This window comes from Rhinoraja longicauda, chromosome 40 (genome assembly GCF_053455715.1).
Source record: "Rhinoraja longicauda isolate Sanriku21f chromosome 40, sRhiLon1.1, whole genome shotgun sequence".
NCBI lineage: Eukaryota > Metazoa > Chordata > Chondrichthyes > Rajiformes > Arhynchobatidae > Rhinoraja > Rhinoraja longicauda.
Window position 1 is genome coordinate 1,628,104 of NC_135992.1, and position 19,985 is coordinate 1,648,088.

The 19,985-nt window shown below is 51.3% G+C and overlaps 1 protein-coding gene across 1 annotated transcript in view; it reads right to left on the reverse strand.

The window, feature by feature from the left end:
• Positions 1-19,985, reverse strand: part of LOC144611314 (neuronal-specific septin-3-like) — a 68,416-nt gene that overhangs the window by 29,583 nt on the left and 18,848 nt on the right. Inside the window, 6 exon segments of the mRNA XM_078430360.1 lie at positions 442-559; positions 2,085-2,222; positions 4,982-5,063; positions 12,737-12,865; positions 14,889-14,958; positions 14,960-15,084. Of these exon segments, the coding sequence (XP_078286486.1) occupies positions 442-559; positions 2,085-2,222; positions 4,982-5,063; positions 12,737-12,865; positions 14,889-14,958; positions 14,960-15,084 (662 nt within the window).

Below are 19,985 nucleotides of genomic sequence, written 5' to 3' on the forward strand. Positions count from 1 at the left end.
CAGAAGGCAGTGGAGGCCAATTCTCTGAATGCATTCAAGAGAGAGCTGGATAGAGCTCTTAAGGATAGAGGAGTCAGGGGGTATGGGGAGAAGGCAGGAACGGGGTACTGATTGAGAATGATCAGCCATGATCACATTGAATGGCGGTGCTGGCTCGAAGGGCCGAATGGCCTCCTCCTGCACCTATTGTCTATTGTCTATTGTGAATGAATGAATGATACATTTATTATTTCATGTGTCATGAGTGAGATTCTTTGTTTTGCACACACAAGCTACGCAAAGAGTCACCACATAAAGGTCACTGTGACGTGCTTAGTCATTCCAGCATTTAGTGTTCATCCTCCCTGATGGTGGACATCTAAGTTCCTTTAACAGACACCAAGCGCTCTGCCTGGCCAAGGCCGAACCTCACGCCAGAGGCCAGGGTTGGGGCCAACTCACCCTCAGTTTGAAGTCGTGCCTCTCTTCCAGCGTCATGGTGTCAGCTTTGGCGATGACGGGAATGATGTTCATGGTCTTCCCCAGCCTCTGCATGAACTCCACATCCAGGGGCCGCAACCTGCAAGCACAGAGACCACCCATGAGTGGACCACCCTGGTTACAACCATCTCCTCTCCCAGAGACCACCAGTGTGGACCACCCTGGTTACATCCATCTCCTCTCCCAGAGACCACCCTGGTTACAACCATCTCCTCTCCCAGAGACCACCCTGGTTACAACCATCTCCTCTCCCAGAGACCACCCTGGTTACATCCATCTCCTCTCCCACAGACCACCAGTGTGCACCACCCTGGTTACATCCATCTCCTCTCCCAGAGACCACCCTGGTTACAACCATCTCCTCTCCCAGAGACCACCCTGGTTACATCCATCTCCTCTCCCACAGACCACCAATGTGCACCACCCTGGTTACATCCATCTCCTCTCCCAGAGACCACCCTGGTTACATCCATCTCCTCTCCCAGAGACCATCAGAGTGGACCACCCTGGTTACATCCATCTCCTCTCCTAGACACCACCCCCACTTAACATAAACCAGTAGAGCACGGTGGCACAGCGGTAGAGTTGCTGTCTCACAGCACCAGAGACCCGGGTTCCATCCTGACTACGGGCGCTGTCTGTGCGGAGTTTGTACGTTCTCCCCGTGACCGCGTGGGATTTCTCCGGGTGCTCCAGTGTCCTCCAACACTCCAAAGACGTACAGGTTTGTTGGCTAATTGGCTACAGTAAAAACAAATTGTAAATTGTGTTTGGGGTAGTGCTAGTGTACGGGCTGATTACTGGTTGGCGTGGACTCGATGGGCCGAAGAGCCTGTTTGTGGACTTTGTCTCTGGAGTTGATGCTCTACAAGGCTGAGGGCTATATCCTGTACTCTGGGCCTCCTGTTTGGCTCTAACTGCGGTCCTTGAGTTTGGCCTGATTGTATTCATGTATCGTCAGTGTAGGAAGGAACTGCAGACGCTGGTTTAAACCGAAGAAAGACACAGAAAGCTGGAGTAACTCTGCGGGACAGGCAACATCTCTGGAGAGAAGGAATTGGTGACGTTTCGGGTCGAGACCCTTCTTCGGTGGCGCAGCGGTAGAGTTGCCGCCTTACAGCGAATGCAGCGCCGGAGACTCGGGTTCGATCCTGACTACGGGCGCCGTCTGTATGGAGTTTGTACGTTCTCCCCGTGACCTGCGTGGGTTTTCTCCGAGATCTTCGGTTTCCTCCCACACTCCAAAGACGTGCAGGTTTGTAGGTTAATTGGCTGGGCAAATGTAAAAATTGTCCCTAGTGTGTTAATGTGTGGGGATCGCTGGGCGGCGCGGACCCGGTGGGCCGAAGGGCCTGTTTCCGCGCTGTATCTCTAAATCTAAATATAAATCTAAATTCAGACTCATTCCTTCTCTCCAGAGATGCTGCCTGTCCCGCTGAGTTACTACAGCTTTTTGAGTGTGTCTCATCAGATTGGATAGCAGGCAGGCAAAGCTTGTGACTGGACGTGGGTACAGGTGATGATAATAAACCCAACCCTGTGAGCTGGTGGCGGGGCAGTCAGTGAGAGGCCGGGGAGAGGCCGTGCGCGATGGGTCTACGTACGAGTGGCCAGTGGGGGAGATGAAGTACAGGCAGCAGTGAACACGGGTGTCGGGAATCCGCTTCTTGCGCGAGATGTTGGCCTCCTCCTTCAGGAAGGTCTCGTACTGTTCGCTGATATACTTCTCGATGGGCTCCCAGCTGCAACACAACAGAGACAAGGCAGGGGCTGAGACAGTCTCCAAACCCCAGCACCCAGCACCTAGCTCCCACCCACAAGCCCCCATCATCAGTGACAGCACACGTTCATAATTAATCGGAGGAGAAATAGGCCATTCGGCCCATCACGTCCATTCCACCATTCAATCATGGCTGATCTATCTCTCCCTCCTAACCCCATTCTCCTGCCTTCTTCCCATATCCCCTGACAACTGTACTAATCAAGAATCTATCTCTCTCTGCCTTGAATATATCCACTGGCTTGGCCTCCACAGCCGTCTGTGGCAAAGAATTCCACAGATAAACCACCCTCTGACTAAAGAAAGTCCTCCTGCTCACCTTCCTAAATGTACTTTAATTCTGAGGCTGTGCCCTCTGGTCCAAGACTCTCCCACTAGTGGAAACATCCTCTCCACATCCACTCAATCCAGGCCTTTCATTATTCTGTGAGTTTCAATGAGGTCCCCCCTCATCCAGGGCCGTCTTTACAGCATTATGGGCCCCAGGCAAAGCAGTGTACTGGGGCCACTACGACAACTACTCACAGGAATAAAAATGTAAATGGTTGATAAAATTAAACATATAAGCTCGTGGGGCCCCGGGCAAGTGCCCATCAGGCCCATGCGTTAAGACGGCCCTGCCCTCATCCTTCTAAACTCCAGCGAGTACAGGCCCAGTGCTGACAAACGCTCATCATATGTTAACCCACTCATTCCTGGAATCATTCATGTAAACCTCCTCTGGACCGGAATGGCGGGACTGTCGTATGTTGAAAGACTGGAGCGACTAGGCTTGTATACACTGGAATTAAAAGGATGAGAAGAGATCTTATCGAAACGTATAAGATTATTAAGGGGTTGGACACGTTAGAGGCAGGAAACATGTTCCCAATGTTGGGGGAGTCCAGAACCAGGGGCCACAGTTTAAGAATAAGGGGTAGGCCATTTAGAACTGAGATGAGGAAAAAAGTTTTCAGTCAGAGAGTTGTGAATCTGTGGAATTCTCTGCCTCAGAAGGCAGTGGAGGCCAATTCTCTGAATGCATTCAGGCCCAGTGCCCACAAACACCCATCATTGGTTAAGCTACTAATTCCTAGGATCATTCTTGTAAACCTCCTCTGGACCCTCTGCAGAGCCAGCACATCCTTTGTCAGACATGGTGCCTAAAATTGCTCACAATGCTCCGAATGCAGCCTGACCAGCGCCTCACAGAGCCTCAGCGTTACATCTCTGTTTTTGTATTCGTCCTCTTGGTATAAATAGCAGCATTGAATTTGCCTTCCTTGCTACTGATTCCACTTGCAAATTAACGTTTTGGGAATCCTGCACCAGCACCCCCAGGACCCTTTGCACCTCCGATTTCTGGATTCTCTCTCCATTTAGAAAATAGTCTACGCCTTTATTCTTGTTACCAAAATGCACGACTCCACACTTTGCTGCACTGTATTCCATCTGCCACTTCACTACCCACTCTCCCAACCCGTCCAAGTCCTTCTACAGAGTCCTGGCTCCCTCTACACTGCCTGCCCCTCCACCAATCTTAACATCATCTGTAAACGAGGCCACAAGCCTTCAATCCCCCAATCCAAATCATTAATATACAAAGCACTTCCACCGCTACGCAGAGCGGAGGCTCACTGACACTGTGCCAAGACTGCTGGCCAGCGCCACACACACTCGCACGCACACACACTCGCACACACACACTCGCGCACACACACTCGCACACACACACTCGCACGCACACACACTCGCACACACACACTCGCGCACACACACTCGCGCACACACACTCGCGCACACACACACGCTCGCACACACACATTCGCACGCACACACACTCGCACGCACACACACTCGCACGCACACACTCGCACGCACACACACTCGCACACACACTCGCACGCACACACACTCTCGCACGCACACACACACCCGCACACACACACTCGCACGCACACACGCACGCACACACACACACTCGCACGCACACACTCGCACGCATACACACACTCGCACACACACTCGCACGCACACACACTCGCATGCACACACTCGCACGCACACTCGCATGCACACACACTCGCACGCACGCACACACACTCGCACGCACACACTCGCACACACACTTGCACGCACACACACTCGCACGCACACACACTTACACACGCACATGCACACACAGATATATACATGCGCACGCGCACACATGCACATACACACAGACGGAGGCACATATATACACACACTCATACATACACACATGCACGCACGCTACACACATACACAAGCACATACATGCATGTGCACACATGAACACACACACGCACACAATGTGTACGACTCCTTTTACACGGCCTTTTCTCCCGTCTTTCTCACCCTCTTGTCTCCGGTCCATCTCTTACCTTTGTCCACCCTTCTGCCAATCCAACCCCCCTCACCTGTATCCACCTATCACTTGCTGGGACCATAGGAAGGGAGGGCAGGAGGAGGCCATTCTGCCCTCCCCACCTGCTGCACCACTCAGTGAGGCCTCAGCGGGCCGGTCGACAGCTCCATTTCTCCACGTACCCTCGATCTTCGGCAATCGGGGCTGGCCCGAGCTGAGGGGCCGGGCCTCGTGGGAAGGCAACGCTAAACGTCCTTCACGCACGACCGCGGGCGCTCTGTCCTGGCGCCGCCCCGCACTTTGAGAGGGTGAGCCCGAGTGTGGAGCAGGGTTAGAAGGTTCCTCCCACCTACCAGTTGTCGTTGTTGATCTGATCTCCAAAGCCTGGCGTGTCGATCACCGTCAGCTTCATCTTCACTCCCTTCTCCTCGATGACTGTGAGGAAGACAGAGACAGAAAAATGTCAGGGGTTGCGTTTTGGGAAGTCTACCATGGGCAGGATGGTAGGGCTCTGGAGAGTGTTGTAGAGCAGAGGGATCTAGGAGTGCAGGTACACAGTTCGCTGAAAGTGGCGTCACAAGTAGACAGGGTGGTCAAAAAAGCCCATGGTCACATTGGCCTTCATTAGTCAGAGTATTGAGCAGAGACACAAAATGCTGGAGTAACTCAGCGGGTCAGGCAGCATCTCTGGAGAGAAGGAATGGGTGACGTTTCGGGTCGAGACCCATCTTCAGACTGGGTGTCAGGGCATTGAGCATAGAAGTTAGGTGGTCATGTTGCAGTTGTATAAGACATTTGTGAGGCCACATTTAGAGTGTTGTGATCAGTTCTGGGCACCATGTTATAGGAAAGATGTTGTCAAGCTGGAAAGGGTGCAGAGACGATTTACGAGGATGTTGCTAGGACTCGAGGGCGTGAGCTACAGGGAGAGATTGAGCGGGCTGGGTCTCTATTCCTTGGAGCGCAGGAGGATGAGGGTGATCTTATAGAGGTGTACAAAATCATGAGAGGAATAGATCGGGTAGAGTCTCTTGCCCAGAGTAAGGGAATCGAGGACCGGAGGACACAGGTTTAAGGTGAAGTGGAAAATTTGGAGAACACGGATAGGTGACATTCCTGGTCGAGTGTGAAGAAGGGTCCTGACTCAAAACGCCACCCGTCCCTGTTCTCCAGAGATGCTGCATGAGCCGCTGAGATACTCCAGCACTTTGTGTTCTGATTCTCGAGTCCCAACTCCATTGAACATAACTAGTCCAGAGTGATTTCACTTGAGCAGAGAGACCGAGGGCTGCAGGGACATAGGTCCATGACGGTGGCGACACAGGTGGACAGGGTGGTGAGGGCCTTCATCAGTCAGGGCATCCTGTGCAGGAGTTGGGGCGTCATGTTACAGCTGTGCGAGTCGTTGGTGAGGCCACACATGTTCATAAAGTCACAGGAGCAGAATTAGGCCATTCGGCCCATCACATCTACTCCACCATCCAATAATGGCTGATCTGTCTTTCCCCCTCAACCCCGTTCTCCTGCCTTCTCCCAGTAACCCCTGACACCCGGACTAATCAAGAATCTGTCAATCTCTGCCTTAAAAATACCCAATGAAGGCCTCCACATCTGTCTAGGGCACACTTAGAGTATTACACAGGAGGAGGCCATTCGGCCCTTTGAGCCAGCGTGGGCCATTCAATGTGATCATGGCTGACCATCCACAATCAGTGCCCCGTTCCTGCCTTCTCCCCGGATCCCCAGATTCCATTGACCCCAAGTGCTCTACCCAACTCTGTCGTGAACACAGCATTGTGTATGATTCTGGGCACCCTGTTACAGGTTAGGATGTCAACAAACAAACAATGGTTCTGGAGCGTTCGAGTTTCAAGGTGAGACTGGATAGGCTGGGTCTTTCCTCCCTGGAGCGTGGGAGGCTGAGGAGTGACCTTACAGCCGTTTATAAAACCGTGACGGGCAAAGGTACAATAACAACCAGTCCTTTTGCTAATGGGGGCGGGGGTGTCTAAAGCCAGCAGGCATAGCTTTGAGGTGGGAGGGAGAATATTTACAAGGGACTAGAGAGACAACGTTTTCACACAGAGGGAGGAGGGTATATTGAACGAGGAAGTGGCGAGACGGTAGAATTTAAACGTCACTTGGACAGGTGAATGGTTCAGTTTAGTTTATTGTCACGTGTACTGAGGTACAGTGAAAAGCTTTTGCTGCGTGCTAACCAGTCAGCGGAAAGACAATACATGATTACAATGGAGAGTACAGATACATGATGGGAAAGGTTTGGAGGAGTACACGCACAGGCAAGTGGGACCAGCTCGATTAGGCTATGTCGTCAGCAGTGCCCGGTGCGGCTCGGCCGCTGGACTTTCCAGTGCGGCGCGGCCGCGGGACTTTCCAGCGCCCGGTGCGGCTCGGCCGCGGGACTTTCCATCGCCCGGTGCGGCTCGGCCGCAGGACTTTCCAGCGCCCGGTGCGGCTCGGCCGCTGGACTTTCCAGTGCGGCGCGGCCGCGGGACTTTCCAACGTCCGGTGCGGCTCGGCCGCGGGACTTTCCATCTCCCGGTGCGGCTCGGCCGCGTGGACTTTCCATCGCCCGGTGCGGCGCGGCCGCGGGACTTTCCATCTCCTTGCGGGAGCTGTGCGGGTCGGTTGCCTCGGTAGGGGTCGAGCTTTCTGTACGTGGGAGGGGCATGGGGGAAGAGAGAGGGGAAGTTTTTGGCCTCCATCACAGTGAGGGGGTGTTTGGAGTCACTGTGATGGATGTTTGTGTTGGGGTTGTGTCTTGTGTTTTTTGTACTGTTGGCTAAGTAATCTCGTTCGGAACGAATGACAAATAAAGCTATTTTGGATTTTTTAGGGGGATTTTGGAACAAGTTGGGCCAAAGGGCCTGTTTCCATGCAGGACAGCTCTCCGAATCTAACATGTTCTCTGTAAAGCATCGAGCTTATGGCCAGTTGGCAGAAAACCCCCCTGGTTGTGTCTTGCCATGGAGCCCAGGAAACCATCGTGTGTGTGTGTGTGTGTGTGTGTGTGTGTGTGTGTGTGTGTGTGTGTGTGTGTGTGTGTGTGTGTGTGTGTGTGTGTGTGTGTGTGTGTATGTGCGTGTGTGTGAGTGCGTGTGCATATGTGTGTGTGTGTCCGTGCGTGTATAAGAGGGTGGCATGGTGGCGCAGCGGTAGAATTGCTGCCTCCCAGCGCCAGAGACCCGGGTTCGATCCCGACTACGGCCGCTATCCGTACGGAGTTTTGTACGTTCTCCCCGTGACCTGCGTGGGTTTTGTCCGAGACAATAGTTGGCTTGGTAAATTTAAAAACTGTCCCTAGTGGGTATGGGATGGTGTTAATGTGTGGGGATCGCTGGTCGGCGCGGACCCGGTGGGCCGAAAGGGCCTGTTTCCACACTGTATCTAAACTAAACTAAACTCAGCAGTTCAGTGGGACATAGGGAGGGCTGGCACTCGTTCTCTTGGGCGATTAGGGATGAGCAGTAAATGTTGGCATCAACAGCAATGCCCAAATGATCGGAAAGAACAAAGGGGATAACTTGTGGCTGAGGGGTGATCTCATAGAGGTGTATTACATCATGAGGGGAAGGGATAGGGTGATGCACACAGTCATTTACCTAGGGATGGGGTTTCGAGAACCAGAGGACGTAGGTTTAAGAGAGATGGTGGCCCAGCGGTAGAGTTGCTGCCTTACAGCGCCAGAGACTCAGGTTTGATCCTGACTACAGGCGCTGTCTGTAAGGAGTTGGTACGTTCTCCCCGTGACCGCGTGGGTTTTCTCCAGGTGCTCCGGTTTCCTCCCACACTCCAGGTTTGTAGGTTAATTGGCTTTGGTAAGGTGTAAAAGTTGTCCCTGGTGTGCGTTGGGTCGTACATGGCATGATCACTGGTCAGTGCGGACCCGATGGGCAGAAGTGCCTGTTTCTGTGCTGAATCTAAAGTCTAAAGTCGCAAGATTTAATGGGAGCCGTGGGGCCACTTTGTCACAGAGGGTGGTGAGTACGTGAATGAGCAACCAGAGGAGGCAGTTGACGCAAGTACAATAACAACTTCTGAAAGGCACTTGGTGGACAGGTGCACAGATCGGAAGGTTGAGAGGGATATGGGCCAATGGTGGGCAGGTGGGACATGTGTATCTGTGGCATCATGGCCAGCATGGGCTTGATGGGCCGAAAGCCCATTGTCGAGTGAAGGGCCAGTTTCCAAGCTGTATAACTCTATGACTTGAGTCAGCAGAGGGAATGTAATGCAGGATATTTTAGGAGGAATGAAAAAGCAATTTATTATTAATACTAAGCAGCACTACGAGATGGAGGCAGCATAAGGGACTGAAAGCACTGAAATCTGGAGCAAAGGACAAACTTGAGATGGCAATGGCAGGTCGTTTAATTTACTTGCACTTTGATGTACACTGAAGGCTTTTTGTTCCTTCCTGTCAAGGAAGATTAAAGGGTGGGCCAGTGATCCTGGATTAGCGGTCGGCACGGTGGCGCAGCGGTAGAGTTGCTGCCTCACAGCGCCAGAGACCCGGGTTCGATCCTGACTACGGATGCTTTCTGTACAGGGTTTGTACGTTCTCCCCGTGACCTGCGTGGGCTTTCTTCCACACTCCAAAGACGTGCAGGTTTGTAGGTTAATTGGCTTCGGTAAAATTGTAAATTGTCCCTCGTGTGTAGGATAGTGTTAGTGTGGATAGTGTTAGTGTGGATAGTGTTAGTGTGGATAGTGTTAGTGTGGATAGTGTTAGTGTGGAGTGTTAGTGTGGATAGTGTTAGTGTGGAGTGTTAGTGTGGATAGTGTTAGTGTGGATAGTGTTAGTGTGGATAGTGTTAGTGTGGATAGTGTTAGTGTGGGTAGTGTTAGTGTGGGTAGTGTTAGTGTGGATAGTGTTAGTGTGGATAGTGTTAGTGTGCATAGTGTTAGTGTGGATAGTGTTAGTGTGGATAGTGTTAGTGTGGATAGTGTTAGTGTGGATAGTGTTAGTGTGGATAGTGTTAGTGTGGATAGTGTTAGTGTGGAGTGTTAGTGTGGATAGTGTTAGTGTGGAGTGTTAGTGTGGATAGTGTTAGTGTGGATAGTGTTAGTGTGGATAGTGTTAGTGTGGAGTGTTAGTGTGGATAGTGTTAGTGTGGATAGTGTTAGTGTGGATAGTGTTAGTGTGGATAGTGTTAGTGTGCATAGTGTTAGTGTGGAGTGTTAGTGTGGATAGTGTTAGTGTGGAGTGTTAGTGTGGATAGTGTTAGTGTGGATAGTGTTAGTGTGGATAGTGTTAGTGTGGATAGTGTTAGTGTGGATAGTGTTAGTGTGGATAGTGTTAGTGTGGATAGTGTTAGTGTGGAGTGTTAGTGTGGATAGTGTTAGTGTGGATAGTGTTAGTGTGGATAGTGTTAGTGTGGATAGTGTTAGTGTGGATAGTGTTAGTGTGGATAGTGTTAGTGTGGAGTGTTAGTGTGGATAGTGTTAATGTGGATAGTGTTAGTGTGGAGTGTTAGTGTGGATAGTGTTAGTGTGGATAGTGTTAGTGTGGATAGTGTTAGTGTGGAGTGTTAGTGTGGATAGTGTTAGTGTGGAGTGTTAGTGTGGATAGTGTTAGTGTGCATAGTGTTAGTGTGGAGTGTTAGTGTGGATAGTGTTAGTGTGGAGTGTTAGTGTGGATAGTGTTAGTGTGCATAGTGTTAGTGTGGAGTGTTAGTGTGGATAGTGTTAGTGTGGAGTGTTAGTGTGGATAGTGTTAGTGTGCATAGTGTTAGTGTGGAGTGTTAGTGTGGATAGTGTTAGTGTGGAGTGTTAGTGTGCATAGTGTTAGTGTGGAGTGTTAGTGTGGATAGTGTTAGTGTGGATAGTGTTAGTGTGGATAGTGTTAGTGTGGATAGTGTTAGTGTGGATAGTGTTAGTGTGGATAGTGTTAGTGTGGATAGTGTTAGTGTGGATAGTGTTAGTGTGGATAGTGTTAGTGTGGATAGTGTTAGTGTGGATAGTGTTAGTGTGGATAGTGTTAGTGTGGATAGTGTTAGTGTGGATAGTGTTAGTGTGGAGTGTTAGTGTGGATAGTGTTAGTGTGGATAGTGTTAACGACCTGCCATTGCCATCTCCAGTTTGTCTTTTGCTCCAGATTTCAGTGCTTTCAGTCTCTTATGCTGCCTCCATCGCTGGTCGGCGTGGCCTTGGTGGGCTGAGGGGCCTGTTTCCGCGCTGTATCTCTAAACTGAGCTACTTGGCAAAAGAGCAGAACGTGGCTGACAAGGATGGATGGAATGAGACATGGAGACAAGGAGGTAACTTGACCCAGATCCTGATGTTCTCATTGCTTCAGGAGAGTTTATCAAAATGTGCTGTAAGTTTTGAAGGATATGTTTTCAAGGTCATTGTCACAGCCAGCAGTGGTTTGATTGTTTGAAAGATACAGCATGAAAACAGGCCCTTCGGCGTGCCGAATCCACTCCGACCACCTGTTGATCACCTGTTCTCACTAGTTCTATGTTATCCCACCTTCCCATCCACTCCCTGCACACTAGGGGCAATGTACAGAGGGGCCGATTAACCTACAAACCCACACGTCTTTCAGATGTGGGAGGAAACCGGAACACCCGGAGGAAAACCCACGCGGTCACAGGGAAAACGTACAAACTCCACACAGACAGCACTTGAGGTCAGGAACGAACTCTGGAACTGTGAGGCAGCAACTCTGCCCATTGCACCACTGTTATGTAGACTTAATTGCCTCTGAATTAGGGTCAGTTTAGAATCAATACATGGTTAGAAATATGTACACCAGGGACATTATACCTCAGTGCGACACAATAAAGATTTTGCTGCACCCTGTTTTGTCTCAGCATTAATTGTCTTTAAACTTTAGAGATGCAGCGTGGAAACAGGCCCTTCGTCTCACGGTACCCGCGCTGACCAGCGATCGGTACACTACCACTATCTTACACTCGAGGGACACTTTACAATCTTACAGAAGCCAATTAACTTACAAATCTGCATATTTTCAGAGTGTGGGAGGAAACCGGAGCGCCCGGAGAAAACCCACGTGGTCACAGGGAGAACATGCAAACTCTGTACAGACAGCACATGGTCAGGATTGAACCCGGGTCTCTGGCGCTGTAAGGCAACTCTACCTCCTGCGCCACCGTGCCACTCCATGTCAGGCCCATGTATTGGGGCTTCGAAGATAAGGCACAAAAGGCCGGAGTAACTCAGTGGGTCAGGCAGCATCTCTGGAGAAAAGGAGTGGGTGACGTTTCGGGTCGAGACCCTTCTTCAGACCGAGGGTCAGGGGCGAGGGAAACGAGAGATTTGGACAGTGCTCAGGACAAGTGAATGAAAGATACGCAAAAAAGCAGCGATGATCGAGGAAAGGTGGAGCCCACAATGGTCCATTGTTGGCCATGAGGCCGGGTGATAACGAGTGATACAAAGAGTGGAACTCCAGGAGCGGGCTTCAGCTGAGCCTGGGAGAGGGGGAGCAGAGGCTGCAGGTCACAAATACTCTCAGTAGGAAAAAACTGCAGACGCTGGTTTAAATCGACGGTATGCTGGAGTAACTCAGCGGGACAGGCAGCATCTCTGGAGAGAAGGAATGGGTGACGTTTCGGGTCGAGAACCCTTCTTCAGACTGATGTCGGGGAGTGGGTGTCCCGCTGGGTCCCGCCCCCTCCCCCGACATCAGCCCAACGATACTAGAGGAACAAGATGGACCACTCCGTCAAAACATCGCCTATACTGAAGTGTAGTACGCAAAGGAGCGTAACGTCCGCCATTTTAGTAAGCAAACCCCGCCATTCGCTCTGCCTCTCGCAGTGTAATCAGTGTTTTGGGGGAACCGTATGTGTGATGATACCATTAAAATGCAGAATATATCTCATCTATCAATTCACAGATTTTTGTTATTTTTCTTTTAAAATGTTTCTGCAAGTTTCTGCCGACTAAAATGGCCTCGTGACGTTCTACGTTTTTTAGGGTCGAGTGGTCTATCTTGCTCTGCTCTATTATCTTTGGTCTCGACCCGAAACGTCACCCATTCCTTCTCTCCCGAGATGCCGCCTGACCCGCTGAGTTACTCCAGCATTTTGTGCTCCAACCTTACAAATAACTCTCACCGTGTCCAACTGTTTTGATCTCCACCGTTTTTGGGACTTTCTCTTCACGATTCCTCCCGCAGGATTTCCGACTGACTTGAGACTTGAAGAGAGTGTTGACCAGGGTGGACTTTCCCAAACCACTCTGCCCTGGAACAAGAAAGGAGAGGAAATCAGTGCTGCTCATACAAAAGGAAAAGTGAGAATGAAATGAGGAAAGATTGAAAAGACTAGGCTTGAATTCACTGGAGGATGAGAGGGGATCTTATAGAGACATATAAAATTATAAAAGGACTGGACAAGCTAGATGCAGGAAAAATGTTCCCAATGTTGGGGGATTCCAGAACCAGGGGTCACCGTCTTAGAATAAAGGGGAGGCCATTTAAAACTGAGGTGAGAAGGAACTTTTTCACTCAGAGAGTTGTGAATTTGTGGAATTCTCTGCCACAGAGGGCAGTGGATGCCAAATCACTGAATGAATTTAAGAGAGAGTTAGATAGAGCTCTGGGGGCTAGTGGAATCAAGGGATATGGGTAGAAGGCAGGCACGGGTTACTGATATGAAGGGATTAAAAGTACCATTTGCAAATTTGCAGATGATACAAAGCTGGGTGGTAGTGTGAACTGTGAGGAAGATGCTATGAGGTTGCAGGGTGACTTGGACAGGTTGTGTGAGTGGGCAGATGCATGGCAGATGCAGTTTAATGTGGATAAGTGTGAGGTTATCCACTTTGGTGATAAGAATAGGAAGGCAGATTATTATCTGAATGGTGTCAAGTTAGGAAAAGGGGACGTACAACGAGATCTGGGTGTCCTAGTTGCATCAGTCACTGAAAGGAAGCATGCAGGTACAGCAGGCAGTGAAGAAAGCCAATAGAATGGTGGCCCTTCATAACAAGGGGAGTTGAGTATAGGAGCAAAAGGAGGTCCTTCTGCAGTTGTACAGGGCCCTAGTGAGACCGCACCCTGGAGTACTGTGTGCAGTTTTGGTCTCCAAATTTGAGGAAGGATATTCTTGCTATTGAGGGCTTGCAGCGTAGGTTTACTAGGTTAATTCCCGGTATGGTGGGACTGTCCATATGTTGAAAGACTGGAGCGGCTAGGCTTGTATACACTGGAATTTAGAAGGACGAGAGGGGATATTATCGAAACATATATAAGATTATTAAGGGGTTGGACACGTTAGAGGCAGGAAACATGTTCCCAATGCTGGGGGGAGTCCAGAACAAGGGGCCACAGTTTAAGAATAAGGGGTAGGCCATTTAGAACGGAGATGAGGAAAAACTTTTTCAGTCAGAGAGTTGTGAATCTGTGGAATTATCTGCCTCAGAAGGCAGTGGAGGCCAATTCTCTGAATGCATTCAAGAGAGAGCTCGATAGAGCTCTTAAGGATAGAGCGGAGTCAGGGAGGTATGGGGATAAGGCAAAAATGGGGTACTGGTTGAGAATGATCAGCCGTGATCACATTGAATGGCGGTGCTGGCTCGAAGGGACAAAATGGCCTCCTCCTGCACCTATTGTCTATTGTCTATTCTCCTGCCTTCTCCCCGTAACCACTTGACACCCCGCACTAATCAAGAATCTATCAATCTCTGCCTTAAAAAACACCCATTGACATGGCCTCCACAGCTGTCTAGTTTAGTTAGTTTAGAGATACAGAGCGGAAAACAGGCCCTTCGGCCCCATCGAGGTCCGTGCCGACCAGCGATCCCCGCACACCCAACACTATCCTGCACACGCTAAGGACAATTTACAATTTTACCAAGCCAATTAGCCGACAAAACCTGTACGTCTTTGGAGCGTGGGAAGAAACCGAACTCCTGGAGAAAACCCACGCAGGTCACGGGGAGAACGTACAAACTCCGTACAGACAGCGCCCGTAGTCAGGATCCAACCCGGGGTCTCTACCACTGTAAGACAGCAACTTTACCGCTGCGCCACCGTGACAATGAAATCCACAGATTCACCACCCCCTGACTAAATACATTTGTTATCTCCTTCCTAAATGGACGTCCTGTGATCTGCTCCCCCCCCCCCCCCCCCCCCCCCCCCCCCCCCCCCCCCACACACCCTCTGCTGTCTGTACGGAGTTTGCCCATCATTCCCTCAGCTGCCCGTGGTTCCAAGGGCGGCCACAGGGTGGCGTGCGGAGGTGACGGAGCCGGCACTCTTACCCACGACCATGATGTTGAACTCGAAGCCCGTCTTCATGGTCTTGCGACGCATCTGCTCGATGATGGTGTCGAATGCCCACGTAGCCAGCAGCTGGGAGCCCATGGCCGACGGCTTCAATGGGCACCGCCGGCCTGGCCTTGACCTCCTGCGCCAACTCGGACATCCCCAACACCAGCCTGCCGTCCTCTTCCAAACCTTCAAAGAAACAAGATGGTGGCAGGCTGAGTCCCACGACATTTATTGTCACACCTTCACAACTTCAACTCCAGAACAAAGAGAGACCCAACGTTATAGTGCAGGAGCGGGGGGTGGGGGGAGGGGTGGGAGGGGGGGGGGGGAGGGGGAGGGGGAAGGGGAGGGGGAGGGGGGAGGGGGAGGGGGGAGGGGGAGGGGGAGGGGGGGAGGGGGGAGGGGGAGGGGGGAGGGGGGAGGGGGAGGGGGAGGGGGAGAGGGGGAGGGGGAGGGGGAGGGGGAGGGGGGAGGGGGAGGGGGAGGGGGAGGGGAGGGGGGGTCGAGAGATCAAGGAGGGACCATTGAGGATCGACACAAAATGCCGGAGTAAACCTCAAACGGGACAGACAATAGACAATAGGTGCAGGAGGAGGCCATTCGGCCCTTCGAGCCAGCAACCGCCATTCAATGTGATCATGGCTAATCATTTCTCAATCAGTTACCCCGTTCCTGCCTTCTCTCCATACCCCCTGACGTCCGCTATCTTTAAGAGCTCTATCTAGCTCTCTCTTGAATGCATTCAGAGAATTGGCCTCCACTGCCTTCTGAGGCAGAGAATTCCACAGATTCACAACTCTCTGACTGAAAAAGTTTTTCCTCATCTCCGTTCTAAATGGCCTACCCCTTATTCTTAAACTGTGGCCCCTTGTTCTGGACTCCCCCAACATTGGGAACATTTTTCCTGCCTCTAACGTGTCCAACCCCTTAATAATCTTATACGTTTCGATAGAACTCCTCTCATCCTTCTACCCGCTGTGCCATCCTCCCTGTGGACCGCGTGGGGTTCCTCCGGGTGCTCCGGTTTGCTCCCACATCCCAAAGACGTGCGGGTTTGTAGGTTAATTGGCCCTATGTACATTGCCCCCTAGTGTGCAGGGAGTAGATGAGAACGTGGGGATAGCACGGAACTAGTGTGAACGGGCGGTCGATGGTCGGCGTGGACAAGGTGGGCCGAAGGGCCTGTTTCAATGCTGTATCTCTACATTAAATTAGGCTGCACAAATATTCCAAGTGCGGTCTAACCAATGCTTTTGTACAACTCCAAAGACGTACAGGTATGTAGGTTAATTGGCTGGGTAAATGTTAAAAAAAATAAAAAAATTGTCCCTAGTGGGGTGTAGGATAGTGTTAATGTACGGGGATCGCTGGGCGGTGCGGACTTGGTGGGCCGAAAAGGCCTGTTTCCGGCTGTATATATATGATATGATATGATATGATAACTGCAACATGACGATCCATCTCTCAATGCCTTAGTCTATGAAGGCAAGCACATCGAATGCCTTCTTCACCACCCCATCCACCTGTGCCACCATTCTCATGGAACTGTGGACATGCATCTCAAGCTCCCGTGCACACCCCACCCTCACACTTTCCTATCCCCACCCCCACCCCAGTGTGCATGTATTTCTCCCACCAGTTCCCCATTTCCCATCACCCAGCTCCTTGCGTCAGTTCATAAGTGATAGGAGCAGAATTAGGCCATTCGCCCATCAAGTCTACTCCGCCATTCAAACATGGCTGATCTATCTCTCCCTCCTAACCCCATTCTCCTGCCTTCTCCCCATAATCTCTCCCCCCTTTGTCCACTCATCTGAGTCCCCTCATTTCCCTCTCTCCCCTCCCTCTGGCTTGACGTTTCCCTCCTCCTCTTCTCCGTATCTGACCCTCTTTTGTCTCCGTGTCATCTTCAGCCTTTGCCACTTACTCCACCCATCTGCCTGTGAAGCCTCCCCCTCCTGTATCCACCTATCACTCGACAGGCTTTGTGCCACCTTCACTTCTCAATTCCGCCTACCTCATTTCTCCCCCAACTGTAATAACTTTGAAGAAGGGGTCCATAAGTTCATAGGAGCAGAATCAGGCCATTCGGCCCATCAAGTCTATGCCGCCATTCAATCATGGCTGATCTATCTCTCCCTCCTAACCCCATTCTCCTGCCTTCTCCCCTTAACCCCTGACATCCGCACTAATCAAGAATCTATCCATCTCTGTCTTCAAAATATCCACTGACTTGGTCTCCACACCCATCTGTTGCAATGAATTCCACAGATTCACCACCCTCTGACTAAAGAAATTCTTCCTCAGCTCCTTCCTAAAGGTACATCCTTTAATTCTGAGGCTGTGACCTCTGGTCCTAGACTCCTCCCACTGGTGGAAACATTGACCCGAAATGTCTCGTGTTCATTTCCCTCCACAGATGCTGCCTGACCCTCCGAGTTCCTCAGCACTTTGTTCACAATTCCAGCATCTGCAGTTCCAAGTGTCTCCAATTTACTGGACATGTCGTGTCTGCATCAGACATCTCAAAGCGCATTGCCAAGTCATTGTCTGCATTAAATTTCATCTCCATCTTATCTATGTCCCTCCCTATCCTTCCACAGTCTTCTTCATCTACAACACCTCCAGCTGTGCTGTGTGTCAGTACAGTTGTTACCCCTTTGTATCCCAGCCCTCCATATCCAAACACCAATATTCCATCAGCCACTTTGATTATATTAGTCAAACAGTGTAGAAACAGGCCCTGCAGCCCAACATGCCCATACCGGCCAACATAGACAATAGACAATAGGTGCAGGAGGAGGCCATTCAGCCCTTCGAGCCAGCACCGTCATTCAATGTGATCATCGCTGATCATTCTCAATCAGTACCCCGTTCCTGCCTTCTCCCATACCCCCTGACTCCGTTCTCCTTAAGAGCTCTATCTAGCTCTCTCTTGAATGCATTCAGAGAATTGGCCTCCACTGCCCTCTGGGGCAGAGAATTCCATAGATTCACAACTCTCTGACTGAAAAAGTTTTTCCTCATCTCCGTTCTAAATGGCCTACCCCTTATTCTTAAACTGTGGCCCCTTGTTCTGGACTCCCCCAACATTGGGAACATGTTTCCTGCCTCTAACGTGTCCAACCCCTTAATAATCTTATATGTTTCGATAAGATCCCCTCTCATCCTTCTAAATTCCAGTGTATACAAGCCTAGTCGTTCTAGTCTTTCAACATATGATAGTCCCGCCATTCCGGGAATTAAGCTAGTGAACCTACGCTGCACGCCCTCAATAACATGTCCCAGCTAGACTAGTCCCACCTGCCTGCGCTTGGTCCATACCCCTCCAAACCTGTCCTATAAATGATCCGGAGAGTCTCAACCGCCCCGACGCTGGAGTTTCGATCATCCGACGCGAGGGCTCGGACAGTCGGTAGTGGCGACTGCGGACGGTTCAACAGCCCCGACCGCGGGTGAACAAAGAGGAAGACGATGGAACTTTATTACCTTCCATCACAGTGAGGAATGTGGAATCTGCTGTGGTGGATCTTTACTGTATGGTAAATGTTACTTTTTGTGGCTGTGTGTGTCTTGTTGCTTTTCACTTAGCATTGTACAGGGCCCTAGTGAGACCGCACCTGGAGTACTGTGTGCTTTGTATGGGGCCCTAGTGAGATCGCACCTGGAGTACTGTGTGCAGTTTTGGTCTCCAAATTTGAGGAAGTATATTCTTGCTCTTGAGGGCGTGCTGGCGTAGGTTTACTAGGTTAATTCCCGGAATGGCGGGACTGTCATATGTTGAAAGACTGGAGCGACTAGGCTTGTATACACTGGAATTTAGATGGATGAGAGGGGATCTTATCGAAACGTATAAGATTATTAAGGGGTTGGACACGTTAGAGGCAGGAAACAGTTCCCAATGTTCGGGGAGTCCAGAACAAGGGGCCACAGTTTAAGAATAAGGGGTTAGGCCATTTGGAACTGAGTCAGAGAAATCTGTGGAATTCTCTGCCTCAGAAGGCAGTGGAGGCCAATTCTCTGAATGCATTCAAGAGAGAGCTAGATAGAGCTCTTAAGGATAGCGGAGTCAGGGGGTATGGGGAGAAGGCAGGAACGGGGTACTGATTGAGAATGATCGGCCCATGATCACGTTGAATGGCGGTGCTGGCTCGAAGGGGCTGAATGGCCTCCTCCTGCACCTATTGTCTATTGTAACTCAGATTTCACCTTAATTGGTACATGTGACAATTAAATTGAATCTTTTTTTTCCCCTGTCTAACTGTTTCTGAAGCGTTGGGCTAGTCCCAGCCTCCACTACCTCTTCTGGCAGCTTGTTCCATACACCCCACCACCCCTCTGTGTGAAATAGGTACCCCCTCAGATTCCATTAAATCCTTTCCCCTTCAATCTTGAACCCTTGTCCTCTGGTCCCTCTGGTCCCTCGATGCCCCTACTCTGGGCAAGAGACTCTGTGTGTCTACCCATCTGTGTACAAGGACCTTCGTTCCCTTGGCGTTGCCACGGCTGCCTGCCCTGCCCTGCCCTGCCCTGCCTGCCCTGCCCTGCCCTGCCTGCCCTGCCCTGCCCTGCCTGCCCTGCCCTGCCCTGCCCTGCCCTGCCTTGCCTTGCCTCCCTGCCCTGCCCTGCCTTGCCTTGCCTCCCTGCCCTGCCCCGCCCCGCCCTGCCTGCCCTGCCCTGCCCCTGCCCTGCCCCTGCCCCTGCCCTGCCCTGCCTTGCCTTGCCTCCCTGCCCTGCCCTGCCTTGCCTTGCCTCCCTGCCCTGCCCTGTGGTTGCGGGATGTGTCAGTAAAATGGAGATACAACAGCACACGATGCAATCAAGCGGTGAACACAACACACAAAGCGCCAGAGTCACCTCAGCTCAGCGGCTCAGGCAGCATCTCTGGAGGGAGGGAGGGAGGGAGGGGCCGCCTGACGTCTGGGTCGGGACCCTCGTTCAGGGGGAGCCCAGCGGGGAGGGGTAACGGGCAGAGGGAGGGAGGGAGGGAGGGAAGGGGGAGGAGAAGGGGGAGGGAGGAAGGGGAGGGGAGGGATGATGGGGAGTGAGGGAGGGGATGGATGGGGGGGGGAGGGGATGGATGGGGA